The following is a 27,859-nucleotide window of genomic DNA, read 5'->3' on the forward strand; positions in this document are numbered from 1 at the left end:
ACGGGTCAGTCACCAGGTCAGCAACAGTTAACTGAATCAAAATGTGCGAAAAGATGTTTCCCCTGCACCAGGTGCAATATGATGTTTCACCTTGACGGGTCATGAGACTTGAGAGAGGAAGAGGACGTCAGGTTTCATCCATGGGAGAATGCACGCAGCATGTGTGCAAGGCCCTATTTGACAGAGAACGCACAGATCAGTTTTGCTCCACCCTGAATGTGTACCTAGCACTAGGGTATACTGTATACGTAAATGGTGAGGGGCACTAGCTGCAAGCTAGCTCGTGAGCTAAAAGCCTTCTGGACACCCTAGACAGGCAATAGGGTCGTCCAGTAATTCACCGGCTCGTTCGGTGTTGCGTCATGTGTGAGTCCACATAAAAGAGACACAGAAACCATTAATGAAACAGATTCAAACAATATTTAGTCTGTGCCTCACACTGACAGACATTTGAGCACAAAGTTTCTGCTTGTTAGAAACCTCACAAGGATTGGTATTTGCTGCCAAAATAACACAAAATACAGAACAGCTGGGAATATAAATATCGATGCTGAGCTATTCTGCAAATTGCAGCATCCAGGGAAGCATTTTTTGGATTGTAGGCATATTCTTTTCACCACTGACTATTTTCTGCTCCTTGGTCTGGCATTGTCATGCATATCTGTTTCGTGATCATTTTAAATTTGGAATTGAGCAGCTCTTCAATGTTCCTAACATTGGGAGAGACATGCTCAGTTTAAAACGAAAAATTGAGCTTTGACTGTACAGTATTTTATGACTACAAACTACTTTTCAATACAGTGCACACAGGTTTTCAAGTACCCGATTGTTGACAGTATATGCAAAACTACAGCACTAACTATTGAATCTTGAATATATCAGGTGTTGACCCGTTCCTCTCACAAGTATTGTACTAAAGGCATAAGCCTATTACAGCATTATGGGATCAATGGCCATAGATTTTCTCTCTAGTCAAAGAGCCCAAATGGGTGTGACTACATTATTACACAATTAACAAACACGGATTAAGATATTAATAATAATAAAATACTTGGCTCTTATTAGTGCATCCTTTTTTTCTAAAGAATAGCACCTGAAATCATGCTTTTAGAATTACAGTCATGCTGTTTGGAATGTCACTGCCAGAGGTATTCACAATATTTATTACTGCAGTTGTATAGTTTGCAGTGGTAATTATTTTGTCCTTCGCCTTTGACTCAGGCAATCAAAACTGGAAACAAATGTTGATGCCACTCAAATTAGAGCTCATCAGATTGCACAGTTATGTACAATGAAGGATACAGTGTATTCAATTGATAGACTGCCCAAGTAACATCCTCAGCAGGTAACCTTGTAGCTAATATTGGTCCTTTTTAGGCCAATGTCCCTATCAGTACCCTCCAGACTCCCACTATATTCATCCTTATTCATTCATTATACTCATGGCTGTATGACATTTAAACTATACTGTATACAGGCCATACAGAATCAAAAACCCTTGAGATGTAGCGCTGATAACTTGTCATTTTTACTCTTCCTATACACACAAGCGAAGGATGACTCAACAATCTCGTTCTAGTAGAGCCAAAACCCCAATTATCTTTTAAATAAGAGTATTGCAGAAGTTATCCTGATTGTGTGCATGTTTTATCACTCTAGAAAGCCTGTCTAGGATTAGATTGCCCCCTAGAGGCAACAACATACAACACCCAGGTCAATTTTCTGCCAGTGGCATTTCCAAATTCAGCCCAAGCAGACCAATAAAATCATCATAAATGTACATTCTTTAGAAAATATTCACAGGTACAAATTCAATCAGTAGTGGCTTTTTCAGTGACTCAAAACCAACAGTGAAAAATGGGGTGGGGGTGGAAGGGATTCACAGGTAAGACAATACCCATCACAGTTGAAGTCTTTTTATTCAAAATTTTGACCAGATCTATGAATAATTTACTGCTGAGGGGTCTCAACCTCAACCTCAACACACATAAGTTGTTTACCCACACTCAGATTAGACAGTCACATTTAAACCACCGTTAATAAATTAAAATCTCAGTCCCAGGTAATTCCTGCAACCCCCCAACCCAAGGAGCAACAACCAAAAAAAAAATCTTCACAAAGTACCAAAGTCTCTTGGCAACACCTGACAGTTAGAGCACATGATGAATCTTTTTAACAAAATGGTAATGTCTCTATCCCCATTTGTGATTAATATAAGGGATGGATTCAGGGGTTCACAAAGCAGAGTAAATCATCTTAGTAAACTTGTGGAGTTGAACAAATGCTAGTGCACATTTAGCTCTTCAAAGACAAATACTAGAAGATTCAATGAGCGCTGAATACGTTGTCCACCATATGAGATGGAGGCACTGGAAAAGTGAGGTTTACTTGTGTTGCAAATTTGTAGGAATTTTCAAAGTTGGAAATAAATTGTGATCTGGGACTTCACAGTACTAAAATGCACATTTACAGAATAATATCCAATACTGTAATATATACATTTAAACGATTGTAGTAGTTTAACATGGGTTACAAAAAAAAACTGCCACAAAATAGTAACACCCACTATTGTCAAATTTGCAAGGAAACTTAAGTTTGCAATATAGTTAATTTTTTCCATTTGCATATCTTCACTGTCGGCCAGAAACCTCACGTCCAAACTTTCTATCTTTCCCCCATAAATTGTTATGCGTTGTCATCCCCCATATGGATGTGTTATTTTTACAAATTATTTATTAATTGAAATTGTTGAAAATGACATGCTCACTTTGATGATGCAATGTTAATCGTTACATAAACAAGCGCTGTTTTTGGTTTCGTAATGGTTTTGGTGATGCAAAAGGTTCTGCTGGACAGCATCGAAATGTGTAAAGAAAAAAATAAAAATAAATATAAATAAAATCATTACGATGTCATGCCTACAAAAACATATCAGCGTGTTAATCTTAATTGTCCTGAGCAAAATTTCTCATTGAAAACTTACGAATTGGAAAAGTTTGACTTAACTGATTGAAAAACAGAAAGGGAGAATTATAGTGACAGGGAATCCTTATGGAATATCAGATACCTTCCATGTTAATGAAGTTGGTTCTTGTTCTATTACGTCAAACCACCTAAGATGCTCAACTAAAGCTGACCTTGAACTGACCCCAATGTTGGAAAACAACATCCATCCATCCATCCAAACCACTTAGTCACAAGGGGTTAACACGTACCGCCACCGCCCATCTCAGCTGACTTCTAGCGAATGGCGGGGTACACCATGAACTGGTTGCCTGGTAATTGCAGGACACGTGGAGACAATTACACACACTCACATTCATACCTATGGAAAATTTATAGTATCCAATTAACCAACCACATGTTTTTGGAATGTGGGTGGAAACCTTAGTACGAGTATATGGGGAGAACATGCAAACCCAACAAAGGGAAGCTGGATATGAATCTCTAACCTCTGGACTGGTAGGCAGATGTGCTCATGAGTCAGCAGGCTTCAGTATCAACAATATAATCAAGTTGTTTTTTTTAACTGCACCAAATAGATCTGAGTTAACCTAATAAATTAGATATATAAGATTTGATCACAAATGTCTAAAATACTGATTTTCATGAATTAGAGGGAAAAAAGTCAATGTGAGCAACTGAGCTAACGTCAAGTGGTTTTGTTGTTTTTTTTTTGGGGGGGGGGGGTGTTTTAAATAAAACAAGCTAAAAGTTTCACTGACCCATGCCAAGCGTTGAGTGGATTGTTGAAAACTTGCAATTGATGCAACAGCAAAGATTTTGTGCACACAAAGTGACTCAACGATCGATAGCAACGAGTGCGAGTGGAGTATTCAAATGTGTTTGGGGCTTTTCTGTCTCATGTGCGTCGGGCCTTCTGCCTCTTGGCCAAACGTTTGGCTTCGTCCAAGGCAGCACTGTCTCCGCTGGCCTGGGCCAAGCTCCTTACACCTTGAATACGATTCACCATTTGCAGGAGGAAGGGGATGACCTGGAAGACCAGTAAGGACATACGTAAACTTGTGGAGTTGAACACATGCTAGTGCACATTTAGCACTTTAATACCTTTTCGTGGTTGTACGCCGCTAACAGGATTAACAGAGTTAAGGGTAGAGCAATGTAGGAGCCCTGGGCAACATCTTGGTCAGCTACTTTCCGCTGCGGGAACACAAGCAGAGATTAGGGTAAAAAAAAAAAAAAAAAAAAACACTGAATACAGATTGAAAAAAAAAAAAAACTAAATGTTGCATATTGCTTACAGTTGGGTTGAATGTGAGGGTGACGTGCTTGTGGTAGCCAGTGGAAGTAAAGGAAACCTGAGGTAGAGTAAAGTCATACTGCGTGCGGGACAGCGTGGAGTATAGCATCAGAATGTAGGCCTGAAGAAATGGCAACCACAAGATAGCGTACCATTAAAAAATAAGAAAATCAAAAAATGCCACATTTACATCATCCCTGATAAGCAGGAAGAACAGTTAAGAAGTTCAAGTTGACAAAATGCAAAAGCAAGCTTTCTGTAGAAGACTACAATGTATCCCAGCAGACATTTGTTGGGGAAAAAAATGTAACACATTTCTAGCTATTGACAAGAACTCCATTACTTTTACAAATCAAAAATTATGTGAGCATGCTCTAAATAAAACTGCAGAAGCTATAAGTGTGGGTCAAAATATCAATTATCCATACATTGCAATATTCCTCCCTCCAATTCAATATCAATTCAGAGTCCACTGAATAGATTCCGATCTGGCTGCCTAACAGCTACATGTGCACATTCACCAATAACCACAAATAAAGGGGGACATTACCTTTCAATTGATACATTGTTGTTTTTCAATATTTTCAAATAAAATAAAATAAAATTGATTGTTGTTCGTATTGTTGTTTTTCAATATTTTCAAATAGGATCAAGAATTGGGACTTTAAATGTTCTGAAAGTGCTGAGCAAAATAACACCGGCTCAAGGAATTGGATCGGTAGAGGTGTGTATGGCTGCAGCTTAACTACCAATAATAGTTTAACTTGAATGAATAACACCTCTGCTGATTGCACTCCCTTTTTCTTCAAGAAATGAAGAATCAACAAATTGCAAAACTTCTATTTCTTATTTATCAATTCATAAATGATTATGGCCACTCCTTCTCTAACATCAGTGTAAATATTACTATAGTGCCCCCCCCAACATTTGAAATGTTGGATTTGATGTTATAACAGTTTTGAATGTTGCTCTGAATCCTAATAGACTTGAAAAGAGAAATGTAAGACGATACCTCTCCATCTCTGTCCAGTGAGGGGAAATGGAAGAAGAGGGACTGGCCTAGTGAGACACTATGGAGGGGGTTGTCCAAGTTGTCACTTTTGTACAACTTCACCTGAGCACAGGTGGGAGAGGAAAAAAAGTTAAATTCGATGATCTCATGCGCTTTTGCCACATGGGGAAAAAAAAGACAGGAGGTAAGATTAGTTTAAAAATTAGTCTACCGATAAAGTTGCTAGATGTTCCGGGGGTGTGATGACATTCCCGCTGAGGTCAAACTGATTGATTTGTCTGAAAGCGATGATGTTGACTCCCTCAATGTCACTGCTGCCGACCTGAACGGGAGAGGGAACAAGTACAGAATTTGTAGATGTAGTTTGGGCTCAAATGCAGATAAAGCTGCGAGCAAGTCACATGGTGTGAGAAAAGAACAGAGAATTAACAAGAATTAAGGTCTTTTCAGCCATGCAAGAGAGATTAGGCAGTCTACACTTCTCAAAAGAGGACGTCACAAAGTTAAAGGTTTCTAGCTTGCTATGCTCGTTTCTGTGCTCAGAATGGAGCCATGAGATAAATCACACTCCATGTTCCCACATTGACAAATTAATAAGGAAAATAATAAAGTTTTCTCTGACAGAAATGCTACAGTGAACAACATCCAGAAAATCTCCCTATGTGACTGATTTTTCTCCTAAGAACTAAAAGGTCATTTGACTGCAAGTGAAATTGAGTCAGTGCACTATGGGTACCAAGTCAGCCTGCACACGTCAGTTTGGAGCTTTTGGTTTTCCACTGCAAAATAGTACAGCCACAGTAGACACCTCGACTCGTCAGTGGAAGTAAGCCACACTACAAACCCACGAATGGAAAACAATAAGGTGTTCGTGGACTGACTTCATCATGTGGCTGTTGGCAATGGAAAGGAAAAGTCTTCCAGTAGATCCAGGCCAAAATGAAGACTGGAGTACATAACAGAGTATAGTATCTGGCTGTGTATGCAACAATAATGAATCTGCTCAACTAAAAAGCAGTAGTGTATGTCACATGTGGAAATGACTCAAAACTCGGAATTGTAACTGATTTTGCCAGTAGAAAAGACTTGATAGTGAGCAGTCCTATAGAGACTCCACGCAGGTACTTTGACTTCCCAGTAAGGATGTCGGGTTCTGATCACATGATCAAAAATTGGGACCAATCACATGATTTTCAGCTGATTGAGATTCTGTGAAAAAGATAATTTTTTAATCAATTTTCTGACATTTTAAAAGCTACAAAGTGAGAATATAATTCACATGAACAAGGATTTCCCAAATATACAGGAATACCTTTGTTTATAATACACGGGGTATTTTTTGTACCCTTATAGAATTACTAATAGAGATCCAGCGTGTGTGTGCATGTCATGCACACCTATATGCATGCACACACACTCTGTGCAACACACCGCGCACTGTGGGCGGTCATTATAGCGTACAATGGGGTCAATAAGGTTCCAGGTTCGGACAACCATAGCCAAAAGAGCCCATGTGATGATTCAAGACAAACAAGGTGGTTCTATTTTATGTGGCACAGCATCGCAGGCTTTATGGTAGCGATGAACAAATCATAGCAATTTGTGGGGGAAAGACTGAGTGGAAGTTGAGGTTAAATAAAATTGTCCGTTATGAAAAAAAAAAATGGTTTCGTTAAGATTGGCTGAATATATGACAGTGAGCCTATAATGCTATGTCAAGATACCAAACAAAAGGGGAAAGTCAAACTTTATTTCTCTGAAGTTAAGCACTTTATTTGATAATACATAACTTTAAAGTTCGAAATGCATACTGAAACATCAAAAGTAAAGCTAGTAGCTACTTTAAACACAGATCTAAAAAAGAACTTAACCTGTGGAGGTATGTAAATGGAAATTTTTGGTGTATCGACGCACTTTTTCCCTCCCCCAATAAAAACAAACGTCAACAGTGTAACAGTCATTGTCGAGGCATTGGATTGGGACTCGGCAGGTCCTTAAAATGAAAGACTCGAATGTAAAAAGAAAGCGATCGGGACATCCCTACTTTCCAGTGGAAATGGGGAATGATTGAAATAAAAAGCACATACTGAATTTGCCACTCACCTCTATGGCTCTTTGTTGTGGTAAGGCTCTCTCAATTTGGTCGTTACTTTCGGCTCGCAGCTGAATAAAGTACTTGCAACCAGGCTGTAGGAAAATAGTGAATAGTGGACTAAATAGTCAATAACTAATATTCTGTGCAAAATGACTACAGTTATATCCCAAAATGATGCCCTCTGACTCCCTCCCAAAACACTGCCCTAAAATTACCATGCTGAACAACAGCAAAAAGCAGTGTATTTTTTTGTTAATCACATCATACGGCTTCTGAAGTCCTTTAAGCAAGTATAAACTTTTGAAATGTTATAGACCTGCATGCTGTAATGCTCACTGAAAAGACAATCCAACATATTCAGAAGTGGGGAGTTATGCACTAAAATTTACATTTACTTCAGAAACTTTTTGGATGTAACATACTTTTGACTTTTACTTGAGTATTTTTTTAACTTTTATTCCAGTACATTGAACAACATTGCATGGACTACTTTTACTGTATTTTCATTTAGCTATTATTGTTTTCACAATCTCTTTGTTCTGGTTTGTAAGAGAGACTCCATTTCAATAATCAAACGTCACCAGGCAGTCACAGAACCACAGACGCCTCTGCGGTAACACAGATGCAAAGTTTTCAAAGTGACACATTAAGTGAAGCATGGCAGAAACGAGAGCGCAAATAACAGCACATGTCTCGCAGTCCGAAATGGAACACCACCCCTGCCCACAAGTAACATTCATCCTATATTTACTTTACAGAACACAGAATACAGCTACTGTGTCATGCACTATGTCAATTGTCTGCCGAAAAATGACGACAGACTTCAAGAACTTCGAACTTGCGTGAATAATGTGATATCTCTTGTTCCCACCAAGTTTCTTGCACAAATATCAAGAAAAGTACAGTGGTACCTTGAATTACGAGATTAATCCATTCCATGACCAAACTGGTAAAAATCCATTTACTCATACAGTGTTGTGAAAGAATCGTTTCCCGCCTTTCAAATTCTTCTATTTTTGCAGTTTTCCAAATAATGTAAAGAAAAAACAAATACAACCCATGTGCACATAAAATCCTGTTTTTAAAGTAATTCATTTAACTAGGGGGGGGGGTTAATCACGTTTTACTGTTGGTATGAACACCTTTTTCTGAAATGGTGTGCTACATTTACACCAGATGTAAAAAAAACACACCTTCCAAAAAGCTCGACTTTCATCTTGTTAGTCCACATAATATTACCCCAAAAATCTTGGAATCATTCCAAGGTTTTTTTTTTTATTTTGCAAAAGTAAGATGAGCCTTTGTTTATTTTGGTCAGCAGTAGACTTCGCTTTGGAACTCTACCACAGTTTCTGTGAATCACTGGCAACGCAGTGTGTCGCTAACTGATGGGAGCCATAGTTTCTTTGGTCTCAGTTCTGCATGTCATTCACTAGGTCCCCAGGATTCACTAGGATTTTTGCTCACTGTTCTTGTGATCATTTTGACACCACAGGGTGAGATTATACGTGAAGCCCTAGATCGAGGGAGATTATCAGTGGTCTGGTATGTTTTCCATTTTATAAAAATTGGTCCTACAATTAATTTGCTCACGTCAAGCTGCCAAACCCTATTGCAGATGCCCTCTTCCCAGCCTGGTGCAGGCCATTGTGGAGTTCGGAGTGGCGCCTGATAATGATTTCAAACGGGTGCCATTAATTCAGGTAACAAGGGAGGACAGAGGAGCCTATTAAAGAAGTTACACGTCTGCGAGAGCCAGATATCTTGCTTGAGTGTGACCAAATACTTATTTTCCACCAAAATTTGCTCAGAAATTCTTTAAAAATTGGACAATGTGATTTTCTGGGTTGTTTTCCTTATTTTGTCTCTCAGAGGCGCGGTATACCTATGACGTAAATTATAGGCCACTCTCATTTTTTTTTTTTAAGTGGGAAAGCGTGCATAATTGGTGTCTGATGAAATACTGTTTTGCCCCACTGTACCATGCAGCCCCAAAAGAAAATGAATGGGAAAAAATAAATAAATAAAATGTAATTACTCTACATACTGTACTATCTGTGTGGATCCGTTCCTTTAAGTGTTCGGGATCTTGAGTTTCTGGCTGATGATATTCGTTATAGTTCTCATTTGTAATTATGTGTTTGACTCTTTCAAATGAAAACACTCAAAGTGCATTGGAGACTGGCTTTGCTTTCCACATGCAAGGCATCTCGGTTCATTCGAGCAGCATTGTATCTGAAGCTTCCTTGTAACTCAAATATTGTCTCATACAGCAAAAAAAATAAAACAAAGGCTCATACATAATAAAACAAGTTGAATAACTCATAAGTTAAGGTACTGCTGTTATAATATGAATGCCTATCTAGAACCAGCTCATTGATATCCTTACCAGCAGACCTCTCAGTCGAAAGCGACCTTCCTCATCAGTAACAGTGTCCTCACTGGAGGTGCTGCAGTTTCCCTGACCCACTGCTTCCACAGCTACGTCCCTCTCCGCATCACCACTTAAAGAGTGCACTGCTCCATAGCAGCTGTACACAAAAGTAGAAGAAAAGAAATAGATTGTAAAACATTTTTCTGAATCTGCTTGAAGGTGGTTATGAAAGCAGAGATGATGAGAATTTGACAGTACCTATATGCAGTCTTACTCCCAGTTATATCAACACTCAGGATTTGCCCCTCTTCCACTGTAATCATCTGGGATGTTGGTTTAAAGCAGTACTCTTTCATCATGGGCTTGAAATAGTATTGACCTGGACTCTGCAAAGGATGAACATATTTGATGTCAAATGAAAAGCTGACCACACTAGCAAAGTTACAATGTGTTTCACAGGGGAAGTGAAGGGATATTGAATTTAATGCGGATACCTAACATGTCCAATCAGAAACCGTGACCTCAGCTAGTTGTAGAATCTCAGGGTGTAATTCACCACAGAGACATGTTCGTATGTCGACCAATATCCCTTGAGTGTTTGAAGAAGATTGGCTGAATAAGAGCTTCCACTGATTTGACTTTTAAACTAAGTTATCACATGTTGGTTGCCATCAGAAATCTAATGGGTTCAATGGGCATAAAGGATTGCTATTTAACAAAGATGGATTACAACTATGAGTTGTACAGTACTAACAGGAAATCTTTACAAATAAAGACTTAGTAGAAGATCATTATAGCATTTACATTACTTCATAGTTGTTAGACGCAATACAACAAAATTTTAAAAAGCCAGACTGACATGCAGCATATGTTGGTGCAAAGATATTATTGGGCTACAACTTGTGATTTTTTGAATCAATTATTTTTTGAATAATTGGATGTAAACATTTCACCTCTTGATTTAAAAACAGGAGATTTCAAATTGGCAGTGCAGAAACGTGCTCAAACGGGTTTCTGCATTGAACATCTCAGAGTTCTTAGTAATAAATAAAGTACTAAATGATAAAAAATAAAAAACTACCAAATGTTAAATAGCTTTACATGGCCATGGACGAACAAAAAAGAAAAATGTATGCTGTACAATATCTGTCCAATTTTTTTCATTTATTTAAAGTGCACAAAATATGCATTTTGTGCCGTTTAAAATGGACCTGAGCTGTGAGAACAATAAATGATAAAGAAAAAGGAAAAAACACATATAAAGATCAGCCAAAAATGTACATTTCGTAATTGTTTTCGTATGCATTTCAAAATGCAAGCCGTCCTGCCTGAATCCTCAATCATACAGTGCAGTGCCTTGACTCTTACCTTACCTCACAATACTATCACTTGAAGAGTATTCATTAAGGGTTAAGGATGATCGAACAATATTGTGAACGCCCATGCAATAAAAAAAAACAAATATTTTTTCACTGATTTAAGATTTTTGTATTTGATTATTGAAACATTCATTCGTGAAATAAAAAAAATAGTTCCTTACCAGGTTATTGAATGTGAGAAGACCAGTGTCCTGAGTCAACAAGTTGGAACGAAACTGTCCGCCACTTAGAGATAGAAGGACTCCCGACAACGGATGACCATCCTCCGATTTTATCTACAACATAGATGCACATAATAAGTGACCATAATGGAACTATCATGCTTGTTTGAAAACCAAATATGGCAATCATTGCCAGCTAAAACTATTGTAATAAAAGTATAGCTTTAATTGGAGCAAGATATTCTGCAGCGATCCAGTCAAAACTAAAAACGAGATAATAGATTTTAATGAGTACATGCAAAAAGGTGAGTGCCAATTCATTTTCAATTATTGCACAAACAATTTACTGTATCTCATATCTTTAAAGACACATATTCAAATGTAACAAAACAGTCAGATTACAACTTTATAAGAGAACTTGAGTGCTAATGATGAAAGGATTGGCTAAGGAGTGCAGGTATAAAAAGGACTGATGTAAACTGTTTAATACAAATGTACCTTGAAAGTGATTCCAGCCAGAGCAAAGGCTTTGAAATCGCCCTGGGTTCCATCTACACGACTCAAGACAAAACCCTCTTTAATGGCATTGACGTCATACTGCCTGTCACTGTGGAGTGGACCCACACTGCCAAGAAAGATGGACTGTTATAAAGACCGTTTTTTCAAAGCCAACTGAACAGTTTCCATGTGCAATGATCATTAACAGGAAATTGGTTGAAAAAGCTGGACATTAACATAAGAGTCAATTCTACAATTATATAGTTTTTCCTTCTATTGCATTGTGTGTGCAGAGCACCACTAAACTCACAACTTTCAAGTCAGTCAAAACAGTAAAGAATGAGGCAAACCTGTTAAGGCGTAAATAAAATTTACAGTCAAAGCTCAGAGAAATTTGAGGAAGAAAAGCATCCTGTCAACACAATTATAATTGTTACATAATTGTCACCTATCATAAAGTGCAGTTATGTCTTCCGAGAAAGTGCAAATTTAAATATACTGATCTTGAAATATGGACAGTGTAAAAGCTGATAGATCATTGAAGTCACTAAAGCTCATCAGAGGAGACATGAATGTGTATAACATCTAATCAACTTCACAAACATGGTTAGGAAAGATTGTTGGAGGGAACAAATGCCTGCAGAGAATATGATGCATATTCATCACACAGATAAGGCTAGAGCGTCGACCTTATATATTGATTACAGAGGAAGAAATGGCAAGTGAAATGTAACCGTATCCTCTAGGTCAGTATTGTTCAAGGGAGATGGTTATCAGTATTTTAATTAATAATGTGTGAATGTGATTGATGTGGTCATAATAATCCAATACTGGACCAATTATGTATATTGTAATATAATGAGGTGATTAAAACATTTATGCTTAGTTTGGTTCGGTTGTTGATTGAGATTACTTTTTGGACCAAACTCGGTTTAGGGTTAGGTTAGACTACACAAACAGAACTCAAGCTGTTCAACTGCAATTAATTCGACACCGGAATGAGTTATCAGGTCCTTGAATGTGGACACACAATCAGCATTATCTCAAGGAAGGCACATGCACACACACAATAATCCTCTTCCAGCCGAAATGTGCCTTGAGAAAATGTTATGGGCTTGGTGCTTATCCCCCAAAGGCTCAAAAAAGCTAAATCTGGAACATTTGTATTGTTTCTTCATCAAACAGTGTTGACCTCTTCTACCTGTATGCGCCATTCTCGTTGGTGGCCACAGTAATGAGTGGTGCAGTAGCTCCTCTTTCACTGATAGAGATCTCCACACCTTGCAGCTCTGGTGACACTTTGCCCTCCAGGAAGAGTCCTGCACGTCCCATGATGTCCACCATACGACCAGGACATGACTCTGCAGTTACGAGACAAAATTTTTTCTCATTCGTTCAAACTGTCAGTATGTCGTAACACTAGTTCAAACCCCAATTACAATTAAGTTAGGATGTTTAAAATGCAAATTAAAAAAAATACAATAATGAGTAAATCCTTTTGAAACTATATTTAATTGAATAGACTACAGAGGTAAGATATTTAATAGTCAATCTCATGAACGTTTTTGTAAAATTCTCTAATTTTGAATTTCATGCTTGCAATGTTCTAAAATAGCTGGAAGAGATGCAAAATGACTGAGAAAGTAGAGGAATGTTCAAATCAAAAGAAACAACCCTCCCACAAAAGAAAAAAAATGTTTGGAACATTACACAGGTGAACCACTTAATTTGAAAGAGGTGAGTGTCATGTTTGTATATAAAAGGTGCATCCTTGATGCTCATTTGTTTACATGCAAGGATTGGACAAGGTTGACCAGTTTCTGAACGACTATGTGAGCCAATTGTCCAACAGTTTAAAAACGTTTCTCAACTTATAACTGCAAGGATTTCATCAACTTGAAAAAAAATAGAATCAAATACGTAAAATAAAATAAAATAAAAATAAAAATAAAAATGCAGCCCTATGGGGGCACAAACCAGTGCAATCTGTAGGCCGGTCCCAAGCCCGGATAAATGCAGAGGGTTGCGTCAGGAAGGGCATCCGGCGTAAAAACTGTGCCAAACAAATATGAGCGTTCATCTAATACCAAAGAGAAGGTTTATGGAGGTGGTGAGGGAAGACATGAGGGCAGTTGGGGTTAGAGAGGAAGATGCAGGAGATAGGCTAAGATGGCAAAAGATGACACGCTGTGGCGACCCCTAACGGGACAAGCCGAAAGGAAAAGAAGAAGAAGAAATACGTAAAATAAAATGCATCCTCAAAAATAGCAGCAGCAAAGGACATCCAACAAAAACCTGGAATGCATTTCGTGCAGCCATTGAAAATTGGTTCATCCGCAGAAGGTATTTTTGGAGTTGAATATTTTCCAAATACAAAATTAGATGCTCTGACATAGTCTTAGTTACAAAAATCTAGTCAAATAAAAAGTGCATTCTGATGTGCATCTGCCTTGGTTTTCTTCTCCTGTGGCTCTTCAACATTTTCTGCCAATATTGCACATCACGCCTTGTAGTGCAAAACATCTGTTGCCTTCCATTTTGCCTGAAGAAAAGTCCCCAAATTTTCTTTATATTTTTGGGTCTTTTCAATCAGAAAAATGTTTTTAGCGGTCAGATAAATACTGTGCACCCATATGTAACACAATGATAAACATGTTCCTTTCCCAATTTTTATGGAAGGGCTCCAAGCAACAAATTTGAAATGCAGGCATGAGGATTTCGGCATGTATGGTAACCGATCTTTCGATTCTGTTGATTTTTGTCCTGGGAAACGGTGGGAAACGATTTTTCGGTTCCCATTAATAATGCTCATGGAACCGGTTTTTACATGTACTTCAGAATAAAGCCTTATCAGGCATGAGCATTTTGTCTTTTACGCTTAGCAACCGACATGTTTGACTAGCGTTTGAGTGACCCGGATATGAATAACTCGACCTTGCGCATGCGTAGCGCAGAAGCGGAAACCGGTGCTGTTTGTAAACCACACTGACAAAGCTGGGCATTTTAATCATTAAAAATAAAGGGGTTCATGTAGGTTCGTTTTATACAGATTGTTGTATTTCGTTGAGAACTTGTTTTACATTCCACACATGGGCGAGTTTTATTAAAAGTAAGCCCTGAGATCTGGGAAACGGACTTTCGGTTCCGTGTTTTCCCGGGCTGGGTAACGACACGGTAACGGAACAATCGTTTCCGTGAAATGCTTATGCCTGCAATGAGTGAATTTTTGGGGAAAAAAAACAAACAAAAAAACAATGTTCAGTAGTTTGAACAATACTTTCTGTAGCTTGAATGTAATAAGTAAATTAAGTAGAAAATTCACAGCATTAGAAAACAAGTTTCACACTTAATTACATCTGTAGGTTGGAGTTTATTGGGCTACAATTTCAAAAAAGCCTACCTCCTGTGATAGTGGCCTCCACTTCAGGGGGGTAGAAGAGCAACTCCTTGGAGGACGGGGTAACAGTAATTTTCTCTCCAGCCCTGCAAAGTAAATAATATGTTTAGAGCTTAACATGGACCTGTTATTCCAAATGCCTGAATACAGGGGAAAAAGCTCATCCATTTTTACTATGAACAAAAAAAATTCCATTTCAGGGTAAGCGCAATAATATCTTGTTTGGCAACAATGTGAAATAAGTAATTTTGTTGAGAGCGATAACAACAGTTAATATTCACCGGCAAGAGGCGAAACACTCATTTATTGATACAAGCGAGTTTCATTAATGAAATATCAACATGAATGTTAATTGCGAATGACCTGGCCCAGTAGGAGAACTCGTAGTGGAAGGGGCCTGTCAGGTCATCAGCCTTCTCTTGGATAGGAGGACTATCATCCTTGATGACACCTTCTTCTTCAGCAGCTCGCCGTTCCCGTTCTTGGCGGCGCAACTGAATTTCCTGCAGCTGCTGTTCTTGTCTCTGCTCCTCAATACTCCGCAGGGGGCCAAGAACCAACGCTGGCTCACTCTCAATGGACGATCTGACAGGAAACAGGCAGACAAAAAATACAATGATCTAATCTAATTGCCCTTGAAACATTGATAGCAGCTAGGACTACCGGTATATCATTCAACCATGTCAAACACTGATCCAATGTGTACAATATGAGGTTTAGTCACAGTGAAACTCTTCCAGTGTTACAAAGTGCATTATGTCATTCTAATACTGTCTCATTGTTTTACCTGTGTAGAGCACAGGAGTCAGCAAACTTGAATATTTAAAAAAAAAAAAAAAAAAAAAAAAAAAAAAAAAAAAACCCTGTAACTTCTAAAGTGAGAATAACATTACAGTCTCCTCCACAAGTACTGGAACGGGAAGGTCAATCCTTTGTTTTTCTTGAAAACAAAAACATTCAAATGAAAAGATGAATGTGACAGTTTATTTCATTCTATATACATCTAGATATATTGACTCAGGACAGAAAAAGCTTTTGTTTGACGCCACCCACTTTTCAAGTGAGCAAAAGAACACGAACAGACAACATTTAATATTTGGTGGCTTAACCCTTAAGCCCTCTTTATACTTGCATGTACATGGCGACCACACTGACGTTAATGTGGCTCTATCGCACATAGTTTGCCTTTATACTTGAGCTCATCCCACACACACAGTTTTGAAAATGTACTCCAATCCTTCTCAAAGTCAACTGTGTCGCTAAAGCTATTATTGCCTAAGATGCAATAGGGTGGAGTTTAATTTTTTGGTTATTTCCAATAGCCGTTTTTACTTTCCTTTCCCTAACAAGGAACAAAGCAACAACAATGGTGAATGCGGAAAGTTGTCTTTTTGGACCAACAAATGAACCCGGTTGAACCCAGAAGTTTTCATACACTGCAAAAACACACTTCATTTTTTATCTCACTATCTGAAGACAAATAAGACAACCTCTCCTGCTTCAGGTCAGTCAGGATCACCAAAATTAGACATAATGACAGATAAAATTTCTTGGAGGATTTTTTTTTTTTAAGATCAAAAGTTTACATTCTTTATAAGTACTATGTCTTTAAAGAACATGGGAAACACAATGAGGTCATGGCTTTGGAAGCTCCTGATAGGTTAACTGACAGCGTGAGTTAATTGCCCGCACACCTGGCGATGTATTTAAAAGAAGACTTGTCAAAAGTAATAAGAAAGGGAGCAGACATTAAAAGTTAGTAGATGAGGTTTCATTGTTTCTTTTAATGCCATAGTTATCCGTTTGAGCCAGAATACACACAGGGAACTAGACGTGTTGGAGAGGGGGAGTGGCGCTGACGACGAACAATAATCCCATTACATGGATTGCAGAGATGTGTTTGATGCTTTTCTGAGGAGTTGGTTTAGAAGTAGGGAATATACAGCAGGGGTGGCCAGACTTTTTATCCCAAGCAGCCAACCTCTCGCAATCGACCGGTGGCGGGAGGGGGGTATGGTGCACGAGCGCATCGCTGTAAATAGGAGGCCAGCTTCCTAGAATGCGCCTTTATGTGCGTGCGCTCAACGTATTGGCCACACCTGAATCAAGTGACGAGGCGGATGATAGCCTAACGTCTATTTTTTTTTCTTTTGGCACACTGTCACAAAATCGATAAACTGCCTCCCAATTGACTTGAGCACCCCTGATATACAGTGTATATTCCATCTTGTGTGGTGAATCGCATTCAAAAAACGTTCCCTGCAGAAGATGGTGTTTACGAAGAATATCATGGCCTCAGTGCAGGTGGGCGTGTGTGTTGATGTGGGGGTGAGACAGACTGCACATGCGTTTTGGTGAGAGGCACATGTGAGAGAAAAAGAAAGTTCGATTAACGGCGACCGGGAAGTGTTGTGTGCTAAGAGCCAATCAAATGAGTATAACAGCGAGTGGTTGCTCCGTGTTTTTACTACTATCGCCATTGAGCAAACAAAAAAATAACAATGTACAATGTTCTATGCTATGTGCTATGCGTTTGAGCCAGAATACACACAGGTGGAAGTTGACATGTTGGAGAGGGAGCGTGATGCTGACAGAGGAGCATAACATGGACCTCGAAGATGTTCCAGACAGGCTCGTTTCGAAAGACTGGTGTTCGTGCTCTCTTTGTGACCCAATGCCAACTGTGGCAGAATGCCACTGTTGTTGTGAGTTTGAGAAAGTCAAACAGAAAATAATTGAGTGTATCGGAATGAACTTGGATCACAATCAATGTCTGACTAACAGATACTACATAATAGATACGAAGATGTTTTTTTGGACGAAGACGAGTTACATATCAATTTACTTATGATCCATGACGGTTTGAAGAAAGGTTCACTTGTACATCCAGTGGAAAATCGGTGAGTACACATTTTTAACGGTCTTGGAACGCTATGTAAATGCTATGTGAGCTTTAGGAATGCTATGGGCTATGTACAAAGTTAATCAAAAATGTGAGCTTATTTTCTAAGTATGGTGTAGGAGTATCTAATGGTTTATTTATATCTGGAGTATAAAATGCAAAAAAAAAAAAAAAAAAAAAGGGGGGGGGGGGAACTTCCCGAAAGTGATTACACGTATATATATATCCTTCCATCCATTTTCTTAGCCGCTTAGCCGCAGGAATTGTATTTTGAAGGTTTAACTGGCTACAATTCACTCTCTTAAATTCACCGTCTGAATTCAGTGATAAAGGACTCTCCCCAAAATTCATATATATAATAAACCCTCCAATGTGAAGGAATATTAGTATTACATATATTTTGGACATTAATTGAAAAATAAAATTAAAAATGAATCTTTTTTTTTTTTTTTTAAATACAACCAAAATCTGGATATGTGCCAGCTTTCACAGCCAAACACGGAAGAAACAACCTTGACCCTGCCCAGTGACGTGCTTAGCATTACAGACCATTCATTCTCGTTAAGTCAAGATACCGACGTGTTGTGCAACAAAACTGAGGAAAACGTACCCAAATTTCTCCTTCTTTAACCTCCTGTGGGGTTAACCTGATAGGATAAAAGATGTGGCTGTCACAGTTGAGGCTCGTTCACCAGCTGGGGAAATTTCCACACATCTAATCATTACTGGTTATTAGCCGCTTAGTTATAGCATCTCGTGGTGGTACTGTATAAGCAACAACATATTTTATGAGGCGGCACGGTGGCACAGCTGTTCAATCCCGGACCTCCATGTGTGGCGTTTGCATGTTCTCCCCATGTCTACGTGTGTGTAAACGTGTCTCCTTCCTGTTGACAGCTGGGATAGGCTCCAGCATTCCTGCGACCATCGTGCGGTTGAGAAAATTGATGGATGGATATATATGTGTAAGCACACAAAACTTCCCGGTTACTATTTACGGCGATACTTCCATAATGTACACTCACTCATTTATATTTGTGTAAGTTTTTAATTATCCATTTCGTACATTCAAAGGATTCTGATTGTTTAGTTGACCCTCCCACTCAAATGATTTACTTTGCATTTTCGTTCTTCTTTTTAATTGAAACTTACTTGATGGTGACTGTGACATCTAGGATCTTGTCGGTGGTTATGAGCCCAGTCATGTGATGTCGCACTGCAGTAAGAGTCAGGATGGTAGGTGCTGAGCTGTTAAGACAAGGTCCATAATACCATCTGATGGAGCTACATATATGTAGAGAGAATTTTGGTAGTTCTACTTACGTATCGTACGTGTAAAAATCCTGCTCGAACTGATGACAGGAGCGAGGGGTAACTTTGTACACTCCTGAATGACATATTGTAACTAATTAACTTTACCCCCAAATTGGCACATCACACTATTTGTGCTCACTAATTTTTTTCTTTAATAGATGTCCTATTGATACTGTCCGTGTTGATAAAGAATCTTACCAGGTTTGGAGAGGCAGAAACGGTTAACTCCCTTGGAGAGATTGTAGATACCCACATTTTCAGGTTTGCTTCCATCCTGAAAGAACTCCTGCACAGTAACAAACTGAATTTAAGAATGTCATCATACAGGCTTGCCATCTCTAAATTTGGAGCTACTGTCTGACCAAAGTAATTGCATGAGAGAGGGAGCAGCGTAGGATGTAGCCAATCTGTCGTAACTCGACCCCCAAGATGTCACCATCAACAACTTCAACTTCCATGGATTTATGTTTCCAACACCACTCCTCGTGAGACATGCTTACTATTGTATGTACAAAGACAGAAATAAGATTATTGGTGATACAGTGAAAATGCAATAACTACATGGAAGTCAGACAAGTCTAAATGATGGAAGTCTAGATAAGTATATGTGCAAAATGAGTCCATGAAAGGGCCATTGTCATGAAATGTATGATTTTTAGTATGTTATTAATGAAAAACAGCAGCCAATGTGGGTCCATGCGTTTTTTTTTCCACCACAAAACATGATTTTGACGTATACAGCTTTTTTGTAATAGATAAGTATATGTGCAAAATGAGTCCATGAAAGGGCCATTGTCATGAAATGTATGATTTTTAGTATGTTATTAATGAAAAACAGCAGCCAATGTGGGCCCATGCGTTTTTTTTCCACCACAAAACATGATTTTGACGTATACAGCTTTTTTGTAACTCCCGCCATGAAAATCCTCTCGAGGGATTTGTTTTTGAGAAAAAGCAGGAAGCGACGTAAAGGACAAGCGCCCCCAAGTGGACTCGTTTGTTTCCATTAGTTTTACCTCCGGGAAGGTAGCTTGTTGTTCCTTCGTGTTAGCCAAAATGCCGGCTCATTGCATTGCTGGATATTGCTTGAACATTTGGGAGAATGGATTTACCCTTCATAAGTTTGCAAGAGACCTGGTTCGTCGTGAAAAATGGATTGCTTGGGTGCAAAGGATGAGAGCTTTGTGGGTTCCAACTGACAGGTTAGTGTGTGTATACAGCTACTAAAAGAAAATAATAGTTTTGGGGGGGGACCACGTAATCCGTCTGTCATAACGTAACAAAAGATCCGCGTACGAAATATGTCGGTGTGCGCATCGGACTGCGTCGGGCTGCTGCGTCGCTTCCCCAGCGAAGGCTGCGCTTCGGGCTCCCGGACGGCGGCAGCTCTGAAAAACGCAGGCAACAATGCCTCACTCAGCCGCGTGTGGCGACAACGCAGTAAAGCGCCCGGCTCAACGGTGTTGTTCATCGCGTACTGCAGCGGCTATGAACAACCCTCTAAAGCAGCACGGCTCGGCTCTGCCTCACTCAGCTGCGTCCGACGACAATGCAGTAAAGCGCTCCGGCTTGACGGTGTTGTTCAGCGTGTACTGTGGTGGCTATGAACAACCCCCTAAAGTTGCATGGTTCGGCTCCGTGATAAGCCACCTCGTCGAAAATGAGCCACCCCGGCCGGCTACGATGAGCCGCGATGGCTCATCTCCACCGCGGAAGTGGATCGGACGGGGAGGCCGCTTGGCCGTGATCGCACATCATCTGAATATAACTCGAAAAATAGTGTAATATTGCCCTGGTAACTTCACTGGGTTGTGTGGTGTTCTCCTTTTCAAAAAGAGTTTCCATGTCGGAAGGGGTGTGTTCGTCTACCATAATAGGGTGCACCGCATGTTTTCATTGGCGAATGTTTGGGTGACGTCACGGACAGAGGATCCAGCCAATATGGCGACCACTTGGATGTCGTAGAATGACACTTCTGCAACTTTGCGTATGGATGACGCGCTCTCCACTCACATTTATTTTTTCGTATAGACAATGAAGTGAATAATGTTATATGTATTTCTCATTACAATATCTATTTTAGAATGTTTATAGGGATGACACTTGATCTTTAAGTAGTATAGTTCAGTTGAACTTGTTGCATTCTTCTCCTTTGTTTAATTGACAGTACAAGGTCACACTATTAACGCAGCTCTATCATTGTACCACTGACATGTGGCTTTGTGCTAAGATGTGAAACAACATCAGATGGTTAAGGATACTGTTTGATTCCTGACCTTTGTATTTCCCAGGTAGAACATTGTCAAAGGAGAAGCTGAGGATGTCGGAGCTGCCTGACAGAGTTATGATCCTTCTCTCTCCTTGGCGGCTTACAGGTTGTAGTGTGACTGACAAGTCATCACAGGATGCTACAGTTCAACAAGAAAACATTTTCCAATTAGGTTACAGGATACAAATACAGTAATATAAAAAGTTTGTACGACTTTACCCAAACAGTGGACGTTTCCAGAGACAGAGGCCATGAATTGGGTAAAAAGTAGATCTGTGAGGGGCTGGTCCACAACCGAGAACTCCAAAGCCTGAGGCTGTAGAGCCAAACCGGCTTTCACATCCACTTCAGGGAGAGACACCTACAAAGACACACACACACGCTGCAGTTAACATCTGCAAGGTGTGTTTTCTTTGTAGAGTTTCTAACTATGGGAAATAGGACATGATATGGAAAGAAGACTTGGGGCATTGCAGTTTCTTTATAAAATACACTTTGTAGTCTGAATTCTTCATGAGAAATGTATTACAGCTAAACGGCAAATGTTCTTCAGAAAGGACAATTCCATTGAAAAGCTGCTACGGTCGTACATGGACACTGTAGTCTCCAGGTTTCGCCTGAAAGCAGAAGGCTCCCTGGGTGTCTGAGTCAATGATCCGGCCTGGGGTTTTATCTTGACCTTGGTGTGTCAGGGTGACCTTGTAGCGACCTTGCTGCTTCATGCCCTCTGGTAGGCGGCTGATAGAGATCTGTCCACAAACACTGAAACTGTGTAAGAATAATACAGATCATTAACATCTCATAATGTACAATCACCAACATCAACACCAACAAAACAATACAGATGTACAATTCTGATATAGTGCATGTACTGAAATGGAAAGTAGCCGGTTATCACAAATGTAGGAATAAAGGAATTCTTTCACTGAAGTTTGTTCTGTTGTTCTTTCTATACAAGATCTCACTGGTTTTCAAATATTGCACATTTATACATAATGAACTATTCTAAAAGCATAGAAAAGTATTTTTATTCACCCACAAATACAAAGTGGGAACCAATGTATGCTGTTATAACATGCAAAAGTGTGCAGATGCCAATTTGTTAAAACAACCAGACATACCCTGCTGTGATAATGTCAGGAAGTTGTGGAGTATTAGGGGCAATTTTCACTGTTATTGGCTCAAAGAACATTCGCTCCTTGTGGACACGGATGGTGTAAGTACCGGCTGTCATGTTTTCCAGCCTATAAGAACCATCCTGTTTGCTCACAACTATGATGAGACATGGGCAAAGGAAAGCGACAGTATTAAAAAAAGGGACAAACGTAATAATAATAATAATAATAATAAAAAAATAAATAAATACAGCAAGTCATAACCTCGTAGGATTACCTTTAATTTGATTGTTGATGGAAACTACAGCATCAACTACACCTTCCCCATCAACACTATTCAGGACCCGGCCGGTAACAGAAAAACCCATGACACGAAAGATGGGCTGCATGACAAATCAAGAGAATGATGGACCAAATGAAGCTGAAGTAGTATATTCCAAAATTAATGTACCATTGAAGTCTATGTACCTCGAGTGTCAAACTGTTGTGTTCCACCTTGAAATTCATTCTGGAAGGAGCAACATCAAAAGTGATCCTTTCTCCTCTGTAAAAGGGCACCTGAAGAAGAGAGGTCATGCTCTGTTAAAAAATAGTTTTAAATTAAAATGGTTCAACTGGGATTGGTTTTCACAGAATGCTTACCACGGTGTACTCCCCACTAGATAGTGAGGGAAAGGTAAAGGTACCATCGTCCCTGGAGAGTGCACTGCACAGGTAGATGAGCGAGCTGTCCCCAGAGTCTGCATACTCCACTGGAGAATAGGTGCAGCCTTTCACATTCTGGGAATCACAACAAATAAGGCAGTTTCAATGACCTCTGTACTTGAAATGTACACGTTATGAAAGCTTGATCAATCACCACTCAGGTTACCTCTCTTTTGACTGTTGCTGAGTAAAGCAGGAAAGTGACCTCCTTCATGGGCTCGCCATCACTGCGGACTTCCCCCGAGACGTCATAGCCTGCGACCACCAAATGGTCAGGAGCCAGAGAGTTGGCAGTGGAAATATGCACTGTTGTTTTACTCTGCAGGAACACAGCAAAAGTTCCAATGAAGTTAAAAATGTCCTTTTGCTTTCATAATGGCATTCCACACCAAGTGCTCCCAGTGGGAACTTTCCACTGGGAAGTACAGACAAAAATAACTGACCGTTGCATTTTAAGCGCCATTTGTTCCAAATGTTCTTTTACTTTATCAGTCATTTTCCTTCATCCTTTACTCAACTTACACTCGGAGCCTATTTCTTTTTCCCCCCCGATACGGTTCTCAACATCTTTGTCTGAGCTTAGCACAATTAGTGATTACAGCCTGAGTGGAAGGTTTGATCGGCTGAAGTGGGAGGTTGAACTTCCACGTGATTGGTCGGAATTATTTGTCACTACCGTACAGCCTGTAACATGTTGGGTCGCTTAAAATAGAACCATCCCATATGGATTGAATCATATTTTTTTTGGCTGTGGTACATACAGGACTGATTCTGGGTCTGGATGCGGACCATGTTTGTCAGTGATCTCTATTTTAAACGATGTCGTCACGGTCAAGTAAGATGGAGCAACTATCTTAGCTGCTGAGTTCGCTACCTAGTTATCCCTAAGGCCAGTGAACGTAAAGGTTAACTTTTGTAAAGTGTCGCAGTTGTGCACATCTACAGCGCTAATGCTGTTCTGCCAGTGGCTCATTGCATCTTGAGTGACGTGCTGGGTGTTACCCAAACAATTAAAATTTAGCAAGTTTGCGGGGGGGCGGGAGAGTCGGGTCAAATGTATTTATGAAGAATAACCTGCCCTACTCTGACTATAATTGGCTAGCAGCAACACGGAACTCATACTTTAAGTGCACAATGATTTGTTGAAACATTTCAGCAACACACATACGTCAGTAGGCAAAGCTGTGTGTGCGCGAACACCGATTAAGAACACTTTTTGCGCGTCTCAGACATGGGTACGGAGGCCAACTGAGATCCGTGGATAGGTTTGTGTGCTTGCTTCCCTCTATGGGATATGCTCCTAGACTGAAAGCATCTTAGTTCCTTTTTATTGTTGAAGCAATACTAACAGAAAAAAAATGTTCTTTAGATACCAACCTGCGCCAAAATCCAGGAAGAATGGGAAGCAATGATGTCATATGTTCCAGGGAGCACTTTGTGAAAGTTATATCTGAAATCCAAAAATGACAGGGTAAAGAGTTCAGTTCAGGATAACAAGAGTAACCCAGTGACAAATTAAAAATGTTGAAGACACATACGCTCCCCCAGGTTGGGTGATGACAGCTTGAAGTTTTTCATCTGTTCCAGAATGACTCAATTTCACTTCTACTCCAGCTGGGCCAAGGAGATGGCCTTTACTCAAGACCTGTGCAATGAAAATGATATTGGTCCTATTCACTGATGTGTACAAATTCTCTAACACCACGCGAGTTCAGTGTATATGCAAAATAACCATCAGATTCATGACACATGGTCAGCAGCTATTTTCTTTTCCCCACCAATCTAAATGGCAAACTAGTTTGTGCTTGTGAGGTGCAATCTGCGTGAACCGCGCTCCTATTCATCCATAAAACGGCATGAGCCAATCGTAGGGCACATAAAAATAATTTAATCATGTTGAGCAGAATCACAGGAAAAAAATGAGAGCTTTGCAATAATACCTTACCGTATTTTCCAAACAACAAGCTGGTATTTTTTTTCCAGCGCTGTGAGTTTAGACGTAAAACAAAAACTTGTTTGAATGTAATGGTTAAAAAAAAAAAAACAAAACATGGTCATTCTCTATAATGGACTCAGGTTTAGGCATGGGTGACTCGAGATGAAAAGGACATTGAGAGAGACAGAGATTGAAATGGTGTGTGACGGAGACTTTCTGAGGCCCCTCAACTCTGCTACTGAAGATGACAACTTTAGTGGTTTCAGTGAACATGAGGAGGGGGAATGAAGAATGACTTCTCTGTTAATGTTAGAGCCGTTTTACAGCCGTGTTACAGTCACTGTTGGTAAGAAGGTATGAAAATAAACATTTCCAAAGTCATCTTTTTACTGGTACATACCGTATATATCCGTGGCGTATGTCCGGCGCAGCTAATGTATGGTGAGGGATGGTGAGGACAACGCTACACAGAGTGGACACGGTTTATCAGGTGCGTGCTCTAGTCCCGAAAATACGGTGAGCACCACCATCGATGTATTTGACGATCATTTAAATACAGTAATTTTTGGGAAATGGATGTTCAAAGTTTTTAAGATGTGTACTACTTAGTCAATACAAAAATTTTGAAGCCAAGGATTTACTGAAAGCAGGACTAAAATTAATTATTCTTTTTCAGATTACTTGTGTAACATGTAGCTTGATTAGTGACCACTGACAAGAGCCAGCCAGCGACAGATATAGACACACACAGTAAAAGACTAAGCACATCCTAGAACTTAAAATGAACAAGGGTGTAAGTGATGAGTATTGTCCATTTCATAGTTACATTTCGTCAACTCATTAGTACATTCCCAGTTGCAGTTATTATTGTCAGTTTCAACACATATGGGGTAATGAGGTGTGTTTAATGATTTTTGAAAGCTGAGCCATTATTATTTGTGTGTAAGGGTAGTCTGAGGAGGTTGTAAATTTGTTTTTTTGTTCACATTCAAGTAAGAAAATACTGTATTGTAGAACGTTAAGTGCGAGACTGCTCATTCGTGGTTGTGATATTAACAGAAGGATGAAATTGCAAAGAGACAAAGGAAATTTTCTGAGGAAAGAAAATTTGTTGAAAATTTTAAAGACAAGGGAACATTTCCAATTCAGGACTAAACAAGGGACTTTCAGGTTTGAAAGTTGGCTCAACTGAAGGAGCTCGTGTGTGGAATGCTTGGGTACTAGAGGTAACTGATAGCAGTTCTTATATGAATGTGCATGCTGCTTGTTGTAATAATCATCAAAAATTTTCATTGACCAGATTACGAGGGAATTACATTTTTTATGAATCAATGGTATGTGCATTAAATAGGCATCACTACATACTATTGGAGAATGTTCGTGGGGGGGAAACTCACCATTCCTGATATTGAAAAACCAGTGAAAACAAAGTCGATGTCCTCTTCTTTTGTACATATGTCGGTGAGACCATCTACATGAAGGTCAACACTTGTAGGTTCTGGTTGAGGGAAAAAGAAAACAAAAATAAGTCTAAAATTACTACAATGAATAATAAAAAAAAAAAATCTGTCTGATAAAGTACAAAGCACTTCTTACCAAAGCTCCACCCAAGGGGAGGTTCAATCTTTAAAACAAAATCTCCCTTTGCAGAAACAAACCAAAACGTGCACATGAGTATCATTAGTAAATAAAATATGAATACCAATGTGAGTATTTCCTACCTTATCATAAAGTGGTATCGTAAAGTAGCCATTAATTGGAGCACAGTCAGTTTGGTATTTTAAGGACCCTTGTTTAGTGTAGAGTTTAATCTGTAAAATAAATTCCAAAATGTATATAAAGTACAAAATTAGTCCCAAATCAAAACCTGTGATGCCATAATGTGACTTGTTTTCCCAATGTGACCTTTGGCCAAGCAGTGTGAAAATGAAGGGGCAACGAGCGTGAACGTAGCAATTAGTAAATGGCACTAACTGACCCATCGGTTTAACTCCGGCTCTAGGACCTAGAGATTGTCAATGAGCTGAGATTACTCGACTCTAGCGCCTTGTGCTCCACACTCCCCTCCTGTAGGGTGATATGCTTGAAGGTTTCGACTCGAATATTTACGAAGTCCATTAAATGCAACCATTGCATATCGGTGCAAAATGTAAAAGCCGCTTCGCTAGCAACCTGCTAGCTCAACGGACATTTGCACTCACCTCTATCAAAGAGTAATTGATTTCAACGTCAGACTTCACAAACCCCCCACATGCCACTACTATGTCATCAGAGGACACGGCCAAAAACTGAGAATATGTGATCCAGAACAAGACCCAAAGAGTACTTATATCAGCCCGAATAGTGATTCTCAACATTGTGCCTGATCGATCCTTCCTCCTCCTGAGAAACGGCACGCTGCATCCGGTTCCGTACCGGCTGACTTACGGTCAATGAACCAC

At 39.5% G+C, this 27,859-nt stretch overlaps 1 protein-coding gene across 2 annotated transcripts; it reads right to left on the reverse strand.

Annotated features, from left to right (window-relative positions):
• Positions 1-1,900: 1,900 nt before the first annotated feature.
• Positions 1,901-27,848, reverse strand: nomo (nodal modulator). 2 transcript variants are annotated; one of them, XM_061828873.1, is made up of 31 exons: positions 27,620-27,848; positions 27,140-27,229; positions 27,015-27,060; positions 26,816-26,916; positions 25,021-25,127; positions 24,860-24,932; positions 23,649-23,801; positions 23,420-23,557; positions 23,246-23,335; positions 23,055-23,160; positions 22,784-22,934; positions 22,253-22,430; positions 21,882-22,023; positions 21,670-21,801; positions 19,756-19,892; positions 19,592-19,679; positions 19,403-19,466; positions 19,232-19,327; positions 15,541-15,762; positions 15,181-15,263; positions 12,982-13,141; positions 11,781-11,907; positions 11,283-11,396; positions 10,001-10,128; positions 9,758-9,899; positions 7,377-7,460; positions 5,485-5,595; positions 5,274-5,375; positions 4,263-4,382; positions 4,069-4,161; positions 1,901-3,994 (listed from the first exon to the last, which is right to left on the reverse strand). In XM_061828873.1, the coding sequence occupies exons 1-31, from the start codon at positions 27,773-27,775 to the stop codon at positions 3,863-3,865; spliced, it is 3,666 nt and encodes a 1,221-aa protein (XP_061684857.1). In that variant the 5' UTR covers positions 27,776-27,848; the 3' UTR covers positions 1,901-3,862. The 2 variants fall into 2 exon arrangements, with proteins under 2 accessions (XP_061684857.1, XP_061684858.1); XM_061828874.1 differs by lacking the exon at positions 27,620-27,848 and adding an exon at positions 27,397-27,541.
• Positions 27,849-27,859: the final 11 nt, after the last annotated feature.

Source organism: Syngnathoides biaculeatus, chromosome 9, assembly GCF_019802595.1.
Source record: "Syngnathoides biaculeatus isolate LvHL_M chromosome 9, ASM1980259v1, whole genome shotgun sequence".
Lineage (NCBI taxonomy): Eukaryota > Metazoa > Chordata > Actinopteri > Syngnathiformes > Syngnathidae > Syngnathoides > Syngnathoides biaculeatus.

Bases quoted from the DNA above. Each gene is read 5' to 3' on its own strand.
- nomo (XM_061828873.1), bottom strand. From the start codon at position 27,775: ATGTTGAGAATCACTATTCGGGCTGATATAAGTACTCTTTGGGTCTTG. The intron at 27,061-27,139 runs GTAGGAAATACT...GTTTCTGCAAAG, and splicing joins CGATACCACTTTATGATAAG to GGAGATTTTGTTTTAAAGAT. The intron at 23,336-23,419 runs GTAAGCATTCTG...TCTCTTCTTCAG, and splicing joins CTAGTGGGGAGTACACCGTG to GTGCCCTTTTACAGAGGAGA.